The following is a 15,724-nucleotide window of genomic DNA, read 5'->3' as shown; positions in this document are numbered from 1 at the left end:
GTAAGGATTTGAGCTCTACAGAGAGTTCAGTAAAAGTATTAGCTCAGCACTTAGTGGACAAAAAAGAACCAAAATTATCCAAACAGAACATTAGAAATTACTAGAAAAGGAACAGAAGACAAAGCAGAATGCTACCACACGCTGTAAATTCACGGTATGTCTGTATCTGAAGTGCTGTGCTCAAAAAATGTATTTTCCATCTTGAAAAGATATAAAGGAAGGTGATGAGGATGACTTTGCTCTGTATAAGGAACGAGAATAACTGGGATGTCTGGAAAATAGATAATGGGAAAGAGGAAAAGAAGCATTTGAAGGCCTAAAGCAGGAACCTCTTTTCCTGGGCATCCTAAAAAAAGATTTAGATTTAAGTCTTTGTTATATAGAAGCTCTTCTTTAGGATGGTTCTGAATTCTGTAATTTCCCCCATGATACCCCATAGTAATCCTTACAATGAAGCTGTATGGGCCATATACCATTATTTATTTTTACAGGTCTGCCTGGCCTGCCAGGAGTACGCGGGGCACCAGGACTTCAAGGTTTTCAAGGTGACCCTGGTTTCCCTGGAACAGGTGAATCAATCCCAGGAAGACCTGGACTTCCGGGACCACCAGGCCTACCAGGACAGCCAGGAAGACAAGGCTTACCTGGACCACCCAGTAGGTTCAGCAGCAATTTATATGGCGAGAATATCATTCTGTGTATTAATAGATCCATTGCTTTGCTTGGTCCTACAAAAAACAGAGGTGAAAAGTGCATTTTGACAGATATATCAAACTTTAGATGTGATGTGGAAAACTTGTTTTTCCTATTAGTTGTCAATCAGTGAGATTTCAAGATTTTCAGTTTTCTGGCTGATTTAAACCCACAAAGTAACATATATGAAAACGTCCCTAAAAACGTATCACCTGGAGTTAAAAACACAGCAAACCCAAGTCAGCATCATTTAGTAAAGAAACAAGACTTGTAAAGTTCTACACTGGAAAAAGAGAGAAGCAGCGGCAATGGAAAAGCAATGTGTCAACAACTCTAGCCATACTGACTCTTGTAGTATGATCTGTAAGTAAGGACTTGTAAAGCATTTCATAAGATCCTTAGCCTTTCACGTGACGATAACAAGATAAGGGAGAGGAGACCACGTGACCTGAGCTGTGGAAACAGTCAACCTGATGAATACTAGCTGTACAATTTGTTTTTTTCAAAGGTGTAATCTGTACTGACAGAGGGATCCCTGGAGAACCCGGAGCAAAAGGTCAGATAGGACTTCCTGGAAGAAAAGGTGAAAAAGGAGAAAAGGGTAAGTATGCCTGGACAGCAGTAATTTGAATATGAGACTTATGCTAGATATATCAACCTACATTTGCAAGAAGTTTATGGTAAGTTGGAGGATAAGGCCCATCAAAGTGTGGAGTTCAGTCACCTGTTGGCATTGGGGCTTCTAAGTCAGTGGAGCCCTGTCGGTGCAGCAGTTACTGAGCACTGCAAAGAGAGACTGATAGGCTTCGCTCCTTTGAAGGCCGTAACGAGATAAAATGGTCTGGGTGCTACTAACACAATAAAAAAAGGGCAGCGTTATTTTTTTTGTCTTAATTTTGCAACTGTTTCAATGTAATTTTGACACATTCACTAGGAAATCAAGGCCTCTGCTCATGTAGTGCTGGTCCTCCTGGTCCCCGTGGTATGCAAGGACCTCCAGGTGCTCAAGGAAAGAAAGGACAAATGGGATACCCTGGAAGGCATGGAGAAAAGGGCGACCCAGGCTTATCTGGTGCAATGGGATCACCAGGGCTCCCTGTGAGTAATTTTCATAAGCTTCAGTAAATAAATAACATCAAGTTACCACAGGAGGCATTTAAGCAGAGTTGTGGAGGAACTGCCCTGGAAAACTATCTGAAAGTTTTATCTACGTTTTCTTATTACAGGTTTGTTGGAGGATGCATTTTATTAGCTTCTATCTGATTTCGCTTGTGGCAGTGGGCAAAGTTTTACAGTGAGGGACAGAATCCCATGCTGTGTTTCTGGGGTGGTCAGGAGGCTTAGGAAAGCTGGTGAATGTTCATCTTGTTTTGTTTTGACTTGTTTTTCTTTTAGTTTTGAATACCCATTGTTTTTCTTGAAAACATTGTAGATGCACAAATTGTTCAACTGCAAATGATTTTTCAGTTATTTCAAAGGAAAGCATTACCAGCAAAACCTTATCAAGGCAAAGAATTGCATGATGTTGGCAGATCAAGGTGGATTTTATGTCAACATCCACGCGGGGTGGGACAGGGTCTGAAGAAAAAGGAACCCTTGATTTTATTCAGGCATTTCAAGTAATTTATATATTTTTTTACTAATTTTTTAGAAATTATTTGAAAAGCTTAATTTATTTGATACACTTGATCTATTTTATGAGGCAGTCTGAACATAATATGGAGTCTTTCACTCCCACAGACTGAAAGGCATTGCTATTTGTTAGCGATTATCCCTTTGCTGTTACATGTAACTTTAAAAATCTCCCATTTTCAGTCACTACTCAGCCAGTTTGTTCTCCACAAGGATCACCGCTATAGACAATGCCTTCTTTCTCTATGACATACATATTAGCAGTAAAGCTGAAATGGAATAAAAATTTTGCCCTTGATTTAATAGTTCATAGAAAGAAAAATTACTATAACCATGAAAATAAAGACTTTTCATTTGCTCAATTAGCTTCCCTTGCAGTGTAGTGTAATTTCGTTTCAAGTTCCTGAAGAACAGTAACTGAATGAACTTTTTGTTAGTAAAGATTCTGAGTACTAGAATCATTTGACATCAACATACCATGTTCATTTTCTCCTAAGACCAATTAATTCCAGTGTTAACAAATCAGACATCCAGTTTCTCATGGAAAACCCATATCAAGATTTTTCGTGGCAAGGTGGAGGGGAGAAAATAATTAAGAAATATTTAAAAGATACCTTTAGGTCAGATGTGTATTTCTACTTCAATATTGGCTGTCAGGAGGACTAACAAACAAAATGAATTTGAGCTCAAGACCTATATGTTTCCTGCGTCAGTAATTTACTGGGTGATGCTTGTTGCCTAACTCAGTGAAACTAGCTATTACTTTTGGAAACTGACTTATTTTCTTTAATGCGCTTCATATAGTTTATCTTATTCCCCACAGTGAGCAATAATCAAAACACCAATTAATCTAACGGCTTTAGGAATACATTATAAGATGATTTATTGGACTTGCTGTGATTTTGTTCCACTTGTTTTGGTCTGGCACGTGGACTGTGCATCCAGGATGCCGCATACCAAAACCATGCCAATAGAGGGGTTTTGTAATATACTTTCTTGTGTGTGAGAGCAATTTCTTTGAAAATATAAATAGATACACTTGGATTTATGACTGTTCCATTATGGGGGGGGTGGGGTGTGTTTCTTTTTTTGAGGTTTTGTTTTGTTTTAATAGCAGAACTCTTTCACACACGGAATTGCTTAAACATTTCCAGAACGTTGTCTTTCAAAAGAAAAAATACAAAACAAAACCATTGTGACGCTGAAGGAAGGAGATAGAGGGGCTCTGTCATTCTAGTTCTAATGGTTTCATTGCAAGCTTTGCATTTATTTTTATTTTTCTTTTCTTAAAATCCTATTACCTGAGTGGATTAAGAGAAATTTCAATCTTTTGTTACTTTTGAAAGTGTATTTTAGCCCTTGTGGCTCTTAAGTAAAGCTTGAAGCCTTGTCCTGAATACTTTGGTGTTCTTGGGTTACTTAGGTGAGAAACAAGGACAAAGTAATCAGTTTGGAAATAAATAAGCCACTTTGATACAGAAGTGCTTTGGTTTAATGGATTTCACACATATATATACTTTTTCCATTTTTCTGCTCTCTTTTCTTGCCAAATATCTCATTTCACTTTCCAGACTTGTCACTGCTAACTTGAAGATCTAGACGTTTTAACAAATAGTCACTGCTAGTGTCAGATACACCACATTTTTCAGAAGTCTTCTTCCTGTTTTACAACTGTCGCGATTTACAATCACTTTATAAATTCTGTTTTCTCTACCTATTTCTTAGTGGAAGAGTTTGAACAGCAGAGGAAACTAGTTCAATAATACCCCAGTTTTCCAACCTTAGTGGCCTTTTACTTCTGCGTACATGTCACATGGTAAAATATATTTACCCACACATACTGTTGCAAGATCAGACCCTCAGCAATGATACGCAAACTGCCCTCTGCTTGGAGAACTGACAGCACAAATCAGCATAAAAATACAGAAAAGTACTTTTTCTCCCCTCTAAACCTGTCAAATCATAGATTCTTCTGACAATGTCAGGTACCTAACTACAGGCAGATGAATTTTTTTATTCACAGCTTTGCAGGCTTTCACTCAGAAAAAAGCATCACTTACCTACTGCCGTACTCAGTTCTGGGAGGACGGCTTTACACAGCAGTCGCCGCACTCCAGAGGTTCCCTTCCTGTGTAGCCTCGGTGCATTCTGGGTTGAACTCTGCAGGGGAAAGTGTGAATCATTTGCATCTTAATATTCTTGCATTTACAGCCACAGTTGTATATGGCCATAGACCCAGTTTCTTATAGTTGTGTATCTGTGCGTTTGGCAAAGTCAAGCTGAAAAGGCCAGATGCCATTCACACATTTCTTTATAGACATCAAAAGAGGTAAGTGTTTCTTTTGGCATTTTACTTTAATTGCTGTGGTTTTGGGAAACAATGAAAGAGCAAGAGAGGTATTTATTTTTCACCTCAGTTCCCACGTTGATTCCTTGCTGGAGATAACTGACAATTTTTAATATTTTTTTTTTTTCCCAATGGTAAGGGGCCACCTGGTTCTGCTGGACAACATGGTGAAAAAGGAGAGAAGGGTGATCCAGGAAGAGTTAGAATAAAAGGTAAAACCACAGATTTTATCATTAGCCTTTTTGTTTCCTATATAATGCCTGAGCAATAGTGTGAGAAAACCGTATTCATCTATTCTGTAATAAAGTCATTAGTTTAGAAAGTTACTGAAGCCTAGAGGTCATGTATATCCAAACTGCTTTCTTGGTACCATCTTGTGCAACTTGCTAAATACAAGATCAACAGTGTTGTGTGGTTTTTACTCTATAGTTGAGCCATAAAACAGTTTTAACAGCTTGATATTAATGCTAATAATTGACTTTTCATGTCATGTGATTGATAATCAGGGTCTTACAGAGATCTCCATAGCAAAGACTAAGCAGGATACAATTATTGTGAAAGCATGAAGAAATATTATCATATAGAAACCAGTCCTGAAGTGTCAGATGCCAGTATCCCAGTTGCTATCTCAACTTAAACTACCAATATCCTTCTTGGGAAAAACTCAGTCTCAGTTGCTATTCAGATTCTTGCCTCTGTTTCTGAAAATTACTCTTGACTAGGCATTGAAGAGAAACAATAGGCTACCATTTGCACAACTGAAATTCTTGTAATTAAATAGCTCAAACCCTCTCCACAGTTATGGTTATGATTTGCAAAAGCAAAAGAAACAGAACAAATTACAGCAATCTGATGGCAAAGCTTAGTTAGAAATGCTAAACTAATTATTCAGACAAAAGATCGTCCATCTTACTGTTTGTGAAAAGTTGCTTTGGATGCCTGTGTCTGTTTTCAGATGTTGAAGCAAGGCAAAACATTTGCTGTTTATTTGCAAAGGATCTCTTGACACAGCAAAATGAATCTTGTGGTTAGAATCGTTTTTTTGTCCTGTATGCAAAAATTATATTCATAAATATCAGTGCAAGAGAAATCTAGGGGTAAAAAAAGAAAAAAAAACACTTTTGGGGAATATTGATGCAATCATTCTGCATCATTTGGCATTGCTATGTCCTGATTTCACTGAAACCAAGAATAAAACTCTGGCTGATTTCAATAGCAAAATATTTTCACTCTGTATATAGCATGAACAAAAGCCACATTCTTGTGGTGCCTGTAAGCATGTCTTTTACAGAGAGACCAAGTTGTTCCATGAGGTATCCAACAACATGCTGCCTTCCCAAGTCTAAAATACCTCATTATGGAAATGGGAATTCAAGAAGTGGAAATTATCATACACAGATGATGAATAGTTACCCAGCATTTACCTGAGCAGAAATAAAACCCCCCAAATATTACACTTCATTTTTTTCCAAATTGTTTTAAGGAATAAAAGGTGAAAGAGGTCCTACTGGTGTTCCAGGATTTCCAGGCCAAAGAGGTAATGATGGCAGAGATGGGGAACTAGGATTGCCTGGGGAAAAAGGAGCTGAGGTATGTTTAACTTTCTCAGAATTTTTTTCCATTTCAGGTAACATCATATCTTATGAAAGGGCTAGCTACTTAATGAAGAGTACAGTTTTATTCCAAATTCCTAGCAGATTAATAGCTTTTATCACTTTATGTTAGCCTAGATAAATAATCATAGCTTTTATCAATTAAAAAATTATTTCCTTGGAAGTATTAGTTTATTTTGGTCTTCCTGAATATAATTTCTGCTTATACTGTGTGCTATTCTGAGATGAGGAAGAAAAAAACCCCACAAAACTCTACCCTTTGTTCCTATTGCCTTTGAATATTTAAAAGTACTAATATATTTCATGTAGTCACTCAATTGTGGAAGAGTGGTTTCTCCAGATGATTCTCTAACACGGCTTTTAATAATCAAAAAGAGGAAAGAAATTAGGTCTTCCTATTTCTTATCAACATTTTTTTTTCTTTTAGGGTGATTCTGGAGTACCATTGCCAGGTGATAAAGGATTCCCTGGGGTCCCAGGACTTCCTGGGATAAGAGGACAGATGGGATTGCCTGGTTTGGGGTTTCCCGGCCCTCCCGGAGTCAGAGGTAGCCCTGGAGACTTTGGTGATACTGGTAACATTGGGCCACCTGGTCCAAAGGGCCAGAAAGGTAATTTTGAATGTTTACATTAACAACCAAATAACAAGATACATGTTTGGTAGCATTCATTACAGTTTTATATATGTATTATATACAGTATTATTCATTTATACTGAAAATTGATTTTGGCAGGCTCAGTGGTTATGTGAAATATGGCCACTGAAAGGTACAATACTGTCAGCATTTAGCAGCAGACACTAGTGAGAATATGAATTGCTACGGGCCTTAAACCTGCAAAGTGCCACTTACGTGCTATCAGAAGAATTATTTTCTGGAGTGAAGACTATTCCTGATTGTAAGGATTTGCAAGGAAATGCTTTTTTGCTGAAGGAGTGGAATAATACAACTCGTACTTAAAGCTTGGTCCATTTTTTGGTTATAAAAAATCCCTACCAAAATGAAAAAAATCTACACTGATTGCAATTATCTAGGAACAAGAAATGTACATAGAATTGAGAAGAAAATACTCTTTCTTACAGAGATTATTGTAAAGACAAATTTCTGCAACAAGTAAAAAAAAACGTTTGTCTTTGAAGAACACAACTGTATTACAAGTTTAAATCATTACCAAGATTGTATGCAAAATAAGTGTCAAGAAAAATATATTTTAAGATTGTTCAAACCTTCAAGTAATATAGAACTAACAATGTGCATAAACAGTCCTTTCTCTTTACCTTTGCACACCCAGTTGGTTAGTTCCACAGAAGTGTTACAGTAAATGCTGGGACTCCATTTAATCTAAAATCAAATAGGCCAGTTTCTTTCTCCCTCTTGCTTCAGGTGAGACTGTACGCATTATACCATACCCTGGAAATCCTGGTCCCCCGGGTTTTAAAGGAGTTCAAGGTATGTTTGCAGATGGGATAATTTTTGGTTTTAATTGAAATGGAATTTTAAGTTACTAATTAAAAAATAATTAAAATAATTAAAATTATATATATTATAATACTAATTAAAATAAGAATCCTAAAAAGATGCACTAATCTAGTTTTTCAACAGATACATGTCTCAAAAAGTAAAACTGCAAATATGCAGCAATATACTCACGTAACAGAATCAAAGGTCAGAAAGCTGCAGTTTGGATGATCAAAAGGTGTGCAGGCTGCCTCCGTAGAAATTATTCATTGAAGGTAGCTTGAAACTCTGTCCTGCCTCAATTAAAATGCATGAGAGAGTCTGTAAAACATACAGGTGGCTGGAGCTGGATAAGACCTAGAACATGTACATCTGGATACTGGGGAAAAAAAAGGTGTCTGAGGCAAAGATATGCTGCAAGACTGTAATTCTAAAACTATATTGCTCATGGCAAGATGCAATTGAGCCCAGGCGTCTGAATACTTATCACCATTACTTCAGCTTCTTCAATTTAATTTAAATTCTAATAACTTATCCAGGAACTAGCAAGATGTTGCTTGTGATCACCTCCAACACATTTGAAACACCCCAGAAAATCCTGATAAGAACCAATGGAGATACTGGTTTTTCAAGCTGTTTAATATGGTATTACACAGTCCCTGACATCAGTACTGTGGGAGGTAACTAAAATTTGTACAGACATGAAAGAACAGGGATTAGTGTATTGAGCTCATCTGCACCATTCCAGAAGCAGCACATAGCACAGAAGAATGTAAGAATGAGTTGACGTCTGTCACTCACTAGGTGAATATTGTTGATGTCCTATAACGTTAAAATGTTATAGGAGATTTTAATTTTTTTCCTCTAATTTACCCTGGTGATTTGCCATCTGCTGTTTATGGATTAGGGAACAGGTCCATTTAGAAAACCAGCAGCCATGCATTTGGTTGTGACTTGGGTGGTGGCTCTTGCCCAAAATGTTCAAAGCAGATGAAATCCATTTGTCTTCAAAGTACATGAATTTGTATGGGATAAAGAAGCAATACTGTTCCCTTAGATCCTTAGATCACACATTTTAGAGCTCTGTCTTTTGTCTGTTTCGGGTTTTTTACATATTTTATTTCTGTTTCCAGGACCAAAGGGTTTGAAAGGACTCCCCGGTCATCCTGGACCAAAAGGCTTTGATGGGCCAAAAGGCTATAGAGGCAGGCCGGGAGCAGGAATCCCTGGGCCAGAAGGTGAATTGTGCTTTCCTTAATCCAGGAGACCTGCTGGTCAAAGTATAATGCATACCTGCAGGGTAAGGTAGTTACCATGGTAGATTAGAGTAGGAAGCACATTTCAACAAAAGCTAATGGAAGAGGAATCCTTACCAATTTCCCTTTCCTCCAGCATTACAGGTGCTGTAATAACCTAAGTCCAGAGAAGAAATAGTTTCTGAAAACTGAGAATAATTAGTATCATTTTAGCAAAGGGATTGAACTGGACAAGCGTGACAGTACACAAAGACATGCTCCAAAGAAAACCACTGTCACTTCCCACAGGAATAAGTACCTCCTTCAATCCTCACACATCATTAGCTGAAAATGAGAAACCTGAAATTTAATGTATGATATAATTTTTGTTTGCAAAGTGATAATTTAATTCTGGTTAAATTTAGATTATAATATTCCACAGGGGTTGGGGGGGGTTGCAGAACTTCTGAATTATGCCCCATTTGAATTTAAAAACCCTATTAACAGGCTTTCGAGGCACAGCTGGTGATCCTGGTGATGAAGGTGAAAGAGGATCTACAGTTGATGGTAAAAAAGGCCCTCCAGGTCCACCTGGCATAGATGGTCAGAAAGGTGTTCCAGGTGATACTACATACGGTCCTCCAGGAATCCCAGGCAACAGGGGACTGCCAGGACCCCCTGGTGAACAAGGAGCAAGGGGTGATCCAGGCGTTCCTGGGTTTCAAGGTATGAGCCAGTTTTTATGAAGCATTTTCATGTGTTCGAAGGAGAAAATCTGGGCAGAGTCAGTCCTGATTCAGATAAAACTTACTCTTTACCTGGATCCACAATGGTAACTGTGAGCCTATTTTTACAATTACATTTTTACAGTTAATGTTGATCAGCCACTGGGGAGATCTGTGCTGCAGGAAGGGAAGGTGCCTTTACCCAGTCCCTGGAGTAACAGTCCAGCTTCTCATTCTTATTCCTGTTACTTGTTGCTAGTGGCCATCTGTGCTTAGGGCCTCCTGCTGTGTCACACAGATAGTCCCTGCCTCAGGTTGCTTACTCAAATCTGAAAAGACTGGCAAAAGGTGGGAGAACACTCAGGGAGAGCGGAGTGAATTTCTTTGCCTTGAGTTATACAACATAATCCTCAATATCTTGTGCACTACACTCCTCATTTCTGCCGGGAAGTTTTGCTGATTGCAGCAGATGTCTTCACAGTGCCACTTCCTTCCCACTTCATAGCAGATATTACTGTTTCCTTTTATAGATGTTCCTTTTGCCTGGCCCTAAGCAGACACACCCCCACTTCTGGTCAGGGAACACCTATAGAACTGACCCCAGTGCTGTGTAGCTGGTGCAGGCCAGGGAGCTCCTTCCATTCTGCTCCTACACATCAGAAACTAGCTTTTTGTGCCATGCAGTCACCCTTGTGCATAGGCAAGAGTTGAATTCTTACTTGTTCCTTAAAGAATCTGCCCACAACAGCCAGTTATAAATTCCAGAAAAGCATCAGTTTTCATAATCTATGCAAAAACTAGAAGATAAGATATTACAATAACTGAACATATAAATTTCAAAATTACAGTTAGGAACTCTAAGGGATTGTGAGTAATGGAAGTAAAACATTTTAGAATGTGTTTTGTTTCCAGGACAACCTGGAACCCCGGGATTTCCAGGTGCCAAAGGTTTTAGAGGCCCAGAAGGTGATGTAGGAGCACCAGGCTGTCCAGGCTTCCCTGGTCCACCATGTGACACAAGCTTACCAGGGCCACCAGGATTCAGAGGTATCACGGGCCTGCCAGGACCTCAAGGTACACAACATCCGTCAGGTTGCCTCACAGCTCTAAGCTTTGTGCATCTTTTCTAGCAGATTTAATCACATGACTTTTGTGGCTGGAAGGACATGTTTCCATAGGGGCTGCTCATTAGGGGGGGTGTACATTATGTTTTGCACATTTTCTTAAACTTAATGAATGTATAGAGTGCATGTCAGAGGTTTCCCAAGTTTCATTCCCTTCCCATAGTGTTCCTTAACTGGCCAAATCACAGTGTGTTCACTGTCAATAATAAAGAGAAGAGTTCTCTTATTCTGTTGTCCTGAGTAACTTAACTGTGCTCCTGCAATTACTGTGATACTTTTATCTTCCTTATTCTTAAATGAAAATGTTATTTAGGGAGAGATAGGAGACACATATATCAAAGGTATTTATGAATTAGTAGGGATTTTTTCACAGGGCACTTCTACTGATATGTGTCTCACTAAAGAAATACCAGAAAGGAAACATTCCAGGTGAAAAATCTAGGCAGACCCTAGATAATCAAGATTAGATCCAGCGTGGTAGCAAAGTTTTCAAGTTATTTTGCCATGTTTCATGAGACTCAAATTTATACCAAAATCTATTATTCTATTACTTTTTAGATATAATTGCTGAATCCTTTTCTTGCATTTACATACATAGATTAAGATTCTTTTTCTCAGGTTTACCAGGCTTTAAAGGTCAGAGAGGAGACAGGGGCCTAGCTGGGCCACCTGGAATCAAAGGTCTTAAAGGTGCTCCTGGCTCACGAGGTCCCCCAGGTCATCCAGGCTCCAGAGGACTTCCAGGACTTCCAGGCAATAGAGGACCACCTGGTTTCCCAGGACAAACAGGTATGTCAAACATCCTGCAAACCACCCCATCTATAACTTCTCTTGTAGAGGGAGCAATTTCTACTGCTGTTAAGGCTGGGAAGTACTTTGCACTCTCCTCCCTTTCCTGCATAACACCCTGCAGCAGGGTAGAGGCAGTAACAATATCATCCTTTGCTCTTTCTCTTACGATAAAAACCAAGGGATAGAAATAGTTTGATGCATCTTGGTGCATGCTGGTGCTTTAGCTGCTTTATAAAAATAACATATTTCCATGTATTGCTTCCTGACTGCCTGTAATAGATTGTTGTTATAAGATGCTATAATAAGAACTATATACTTTTTATTATATCCAAACTATCTTCTTTACTAATGCAGCCTGTGATTGTATGCTGATGAGCGTTTGATTCTCACAGAAGTAAGGAGGGGGGTCAGCAGAACTGCTGCCTTGGACTTCTGGAGGGCAGGCTTTGGTGTGTTTAGGAGACTAGTTCATGGAGTCCCCTGGGAGGCAGTCCTGAAAGGCCAAGGAGTCCAGGAAGGCTGGACATTCTTCAAGAAGGAAATACTGAAGGTGCAGGAGTAGGCCATCCCCATGTGCTAAAAGATGAGCCAGTGGGGAAGACCACTGGCCTGGCTGAACAGAGAGCTTTGGCTAGAACTCAGGATAAAAAAAGAGAGTTTATGACTTTTGGAAGAAGTGGCAGGCAACTCAGGATGACTGCAAGGGTGTTGTGAGGTTATGCAGGGAGAAAATTAGAAGGGCCAAAGCCCAGCTAGAACTTAACCTGGCTACTGGCATGAAAAACAATAAAAAAAATGTTTCTATACCATTATACATTTATATTATACTTATACATATGGTTATGGAATTATGATAGGAATTATGATATATACACATTATAATATAATAAGTATATCTACATTAGCAACAAAAGGAGGGCTAAGAAGAACCTCCATCCTTTACTGTATGCGGTGGGGAACAGTGACAGATTCTGCGGTTAACGGCTGAGGTACTTCATGGCTCCTTTGCCTCAGTCTTTACCAGTAACACCGGTTGTTGTCTGGGTTCCCAGCCCCCTGAGCTAGCAGTCAGGGATGGGGAGCAGAGTGAAGCCCCCATAACGCAAGGGGAAACGGTCAGCGACCTGCTACACCACTCAGACTTCCACAGGTCTGTGGGGCCAGGCGGGATCCACCCGAGGGTACTGAGGGAGCTGGGGGAAGAGCTCACCGAGCCCTTTGGGTCATTTATCAGCAGTCCCGGCTAACCGGGGAGGTCCCAGAAGACAGGAGCTTTGACAGTGTGATGCCTGTGCACAAGAGGGGCAGGAAGGAGGATCCGGGGAACGACAGGCCTGTCAGCCAGACCTGGGTGCCAGGGAAGACCATGGAGCAGATCATCCTGAGTGCGATCGCACGGCACGTGCAGGACAGCCAGGGGTCAGGCCCAGTCACGCGGGTTTATGACAGGCAGGTCCTGCTTGACTAACCTGATCTCCTGCTATGACAAGGTGACCTGCCCAGTGAGTGAGGGTACGGCTGTGGATATGTTGTCTGCCTCGACTCTAATAAAGCCTTTGACACCATTTGCCACAGCATTCTCCTGGAGAAACTGGCTGCTCATGGCTTGGATGGAGCACACTGTGTGCTGGGTAGCCAGCCCAGAAAGTGGTGGTGAATGGAGTCACATCCAGCTGGTGGCCGGTCACAAGTGATGTTCCCCAGGGCTCCGTACTGGGGTCTGTTCTGTTTAATATCTTTATCAATGATCTGGATGAGGGGATTGAGTGCACCTGCACTAAGTTTGCAGACAACACCAAGTTGGCCAGGAATGTTGATCAGCTTGAGGGTAGGAAGGCTCTGCAGAGGGATCAAGATGGGCTGGATTGATGAGCCAAGGCCAGTTGTATGAGGTTCAACAAGAAATACTGGGTCCTGCACCTGGGTCACAACAGCCTCATGCAATGCTACAGGCTGGGGCAGAGCGGCTGGAAACTGCCTGGTGGGAAAGGGCCTGGGGGTGCTGGTCGACAGCTGCCTGGGCATGAGCCAGCAGTGTGCCCCAGGAGGCCCAAGAGCATCCTGGCTTGTATCCAAAACAGTGTGGCCAGCAGGACCAGGGCAGTGACTGTCCCCCTGCACTCGGCACTGGTGAGGCCGCACCTTGAATACTGTGCTCAGTTCTGGGCCCCTCACTACAAGACAGACATTAAGGTGCTGGAGCATGTTCAGAGAAGGGCAGCAAAGCTGGTGAAACGCCTGGAGCCCCAGCCTTGTGAGGAACAGCTGAGGGAACTGAGGCTGCTTAGCCTGGAGAAAGGGAGGCTCAGGGGAGACCTTATTGCTCTCTATAACTACATGACAGGAGGTTGTGGTGGCTAGGTATCCATCTCTTCTCCCAAGTGAAAAATGATAGGATAAGAAGAAATGGCCTCAAGTTGTGCCAGGGGAGGTTTAGATTGGATATTAAGAAAGTTTTCTTCACCAAAAGGTTACAAAGCATTGGAACAGGCTGCTCAGGGAAGTGTTGAGTCACCATCCCTGAAGGTATTTAAAAAACATGTGGATGTGGTGCTTAGGGACATGGCTTAGTGGTAGACTTGGCAGTGCTGGGTTAACGGTTGATTTGATGATCTTAAAGGTCTTTTCTAACCTAAACAATTCTATGGTTCTATTTCATGATTCTCTGAATAAGTGGAGAAATGGCTCCACATTATTTTTAATACTTATAAAAAATATGACCTTAGTCCCAAATCTTCACTGGCTAATGGGCAAAACTTTTGAGTAACTATAACAAAATCTTGTTTTCCTTTGTCTGTCATCTGGGCAGTAGGAGCTGTAATTTCTAGTAGCCATATGCAAAATCTGGTAGTGTCTTAGGCTATGCGTTGTATTTAAGATGTGTTGGGGATAACTGCTTTAGCAGTAATTGTACCATAAACCTCCAGGGAGTAGCAGTAGGGAGGGGAAAGGTGTTTGCTTTGGAGCAATCTGGATTTAAGACAAGTTTGATCTTGGCATGAAGCCATGCTCCAACTATTGGTTCTCTAGGTCTGCTGATTTCCTAAGGACTCCTTCTAAGCTTCCTGCCTTTTGCTTTATACTCTTCCTTAGAATATGGCAGCAACAGCATAGCAGACTGAATGTGTAAATAAAGCATTTAATATTACCAGGAAGCAAAGGAATTCAAGGACCCCAAGGATTCCCAGGACTCCCAGGAACACAAGGCCCAGTGGGAATCCCTGGTGTAAGAGGTGAAGAAGGAATAATGGGTCCAGCTGGGCCGAGTGGAGAATGCGGGGATATGGGAATAAAAGGTTTGTAAAAAGCTTCTTCACTCTGTAGTTATATTACTGCTTTTTTTTGCTACTGTATTAGGAATGTATTTACTACTACTTCTTGTTACAGGGATATATTCACTTATATTATATTTTCAGAGGTACTAAATACTAAATCCAGTTAGCTCAGTTATAAATGCATAATGAAAAATAACTAACGAAAAATTAATTCCACTCAGATCAATCGGTGCATTTACCGCTAAATCAGAGTGAGATCACTTATTCAAACAAACCTTGAATTTTGTCCTGTACACATCTGAACCTTCAGATTTTTCAAGTTTTCTATCATATTGTTTGTGTATTTCAACTTATGTAAAACATATAGGAAATAATCTCTCTAAATATTACTACAGGAAGGGGATTAACCATCTCCAAGGTGCAATCACAGACAGTGCACTGTGTAGTGGACAATACAATTGCCATTTTTCATACTCCAGACAAGCAGGGAATAATTCTGATTTAACATCACCTGGGTTACAGCTCAATTAACTAAAATGTAAGAGAAGGATAATAAATCCTGTTAGCAGTGAGCCTGTTGAAACAACTGAGAACTGCATTAGTATTTTAAGGCTTTCTCTGTTATGAAAGTCTTCACTAAAATGAATTTTCAGAACATGTTACTCAAGAGAATTTACTTACATTCCACATGTTTGGTTCAAAGGTGAAAGAGGACCTCCAGGAGACAGTGGCTGCATTAACATCCGTCTTGAGAAAGGACAAAGGGGGGATCCAGGGTTTCCTGGTGAGAATGGATTTAGAGGTGAAAGAGGTAAGTTCATAAAATAAAGC

General features: G+C 40.3%; 1 protein-coding gene and 1 long non-coding RNA gene across 6 annotated transcripts in view; one reads left to right on the top strand and one right to left on the bottom strand.

Annotated features, from left to right (window-relative positions):
• The window catches only part of COL4A4 (collagen type IV alpha 4 chain), an 80,048-nt gene that overhangs the window by 38,644 nt on the left and 25,680 nt on the right, over positions 1–15,724 (top strand). The window contains exons 20-32 of the mRNA XM_040612513.1: positions 492–656; positions 1,202–1,294; positions 1,628–1,791; positions 4,812–4,884; positions 6,156–6,262; positions 6,713–6,896; positions 7,668–7,733; positions 8,876–8,980; positions 9,485–9,703; positions 10,615–10,776; positions 11,445–11,615; positions 14,771–14,914; positions 15,597–15,704. Coding sequence (XP_040468447.1) covers positions 492–656; positions 1,202–1,294; positions 1,628–1,791; positions 4,812–4,884; positions 6,156–6,262; positions 6,713–6,896; positions 7,668–7,733; positions 8,876–8,980; positions 9,485–9,703; positions 10,615–10,776; positions 11,445–11,615; positions 14,771–14,914; positions 15,597–15,704 — 1,761 coding nt within the window. The remainder of the gene's footprint in view (positions 1–491; positions 657–1,201; positions 1,295–1,627; positions 1,792–4,811; positions 4,885–6,155; positions 6,263–6,712; positions 6,897–7,667; positions 7,734–8,875; positions 8,981–9,484; positions 9,704–10,614; positions 10,777–11,444; positions 11,616–14,770; positions 14,915–15,596; positions 15,705–15,724) is intronic.
• The window catches only part of LOC121096519, a 30,482-nt gene that overhangs the window by 13,163 nt on the left and 1,595 nt on the right, over positions 1–15,724 (bottom strand). For 4 of the 5 annotated variants that reach the window (XR_005830551.1, XR_005830549.1, XR_005830548.1 and 1 more), the window contains exons 2-5: positions 15,575–15,674; positions 7,935–8,039; positions 4,386–4,485; positions 645–728 (exon numbers count right to left, since the gene is read on the bottom strand). This is a non-coding gene — a long non-coding RNA (uncharacterized LOC121096519). The remainder of the gene's footprint in view (positions 1–644; positions 729–4,385; positions 4,486–7,934; positions 8,040–15,574; positions 15,675–15,724) is intronic. The other variant, XR_005830550.1, reaches the window with a different exon arrangement.

The sequence above is a fragment of the Falco naumanni genome, chromosome 13 (genome assembly GCF_017639655.2).
Source record: "Falco naumanni isolate bFalNau1 chromosome 13, bFalNau1.pat, whole genome shotgun sequence".
Taxonomy (NCBI): Eukaryota; Metazoa; Chordata; class Aves; order Falconiformes; family Falconidae; genus Falco; species Falco naumanni.
This window is presented reverse-complemented; position numbering and strand designations above follow the sequence as displayed.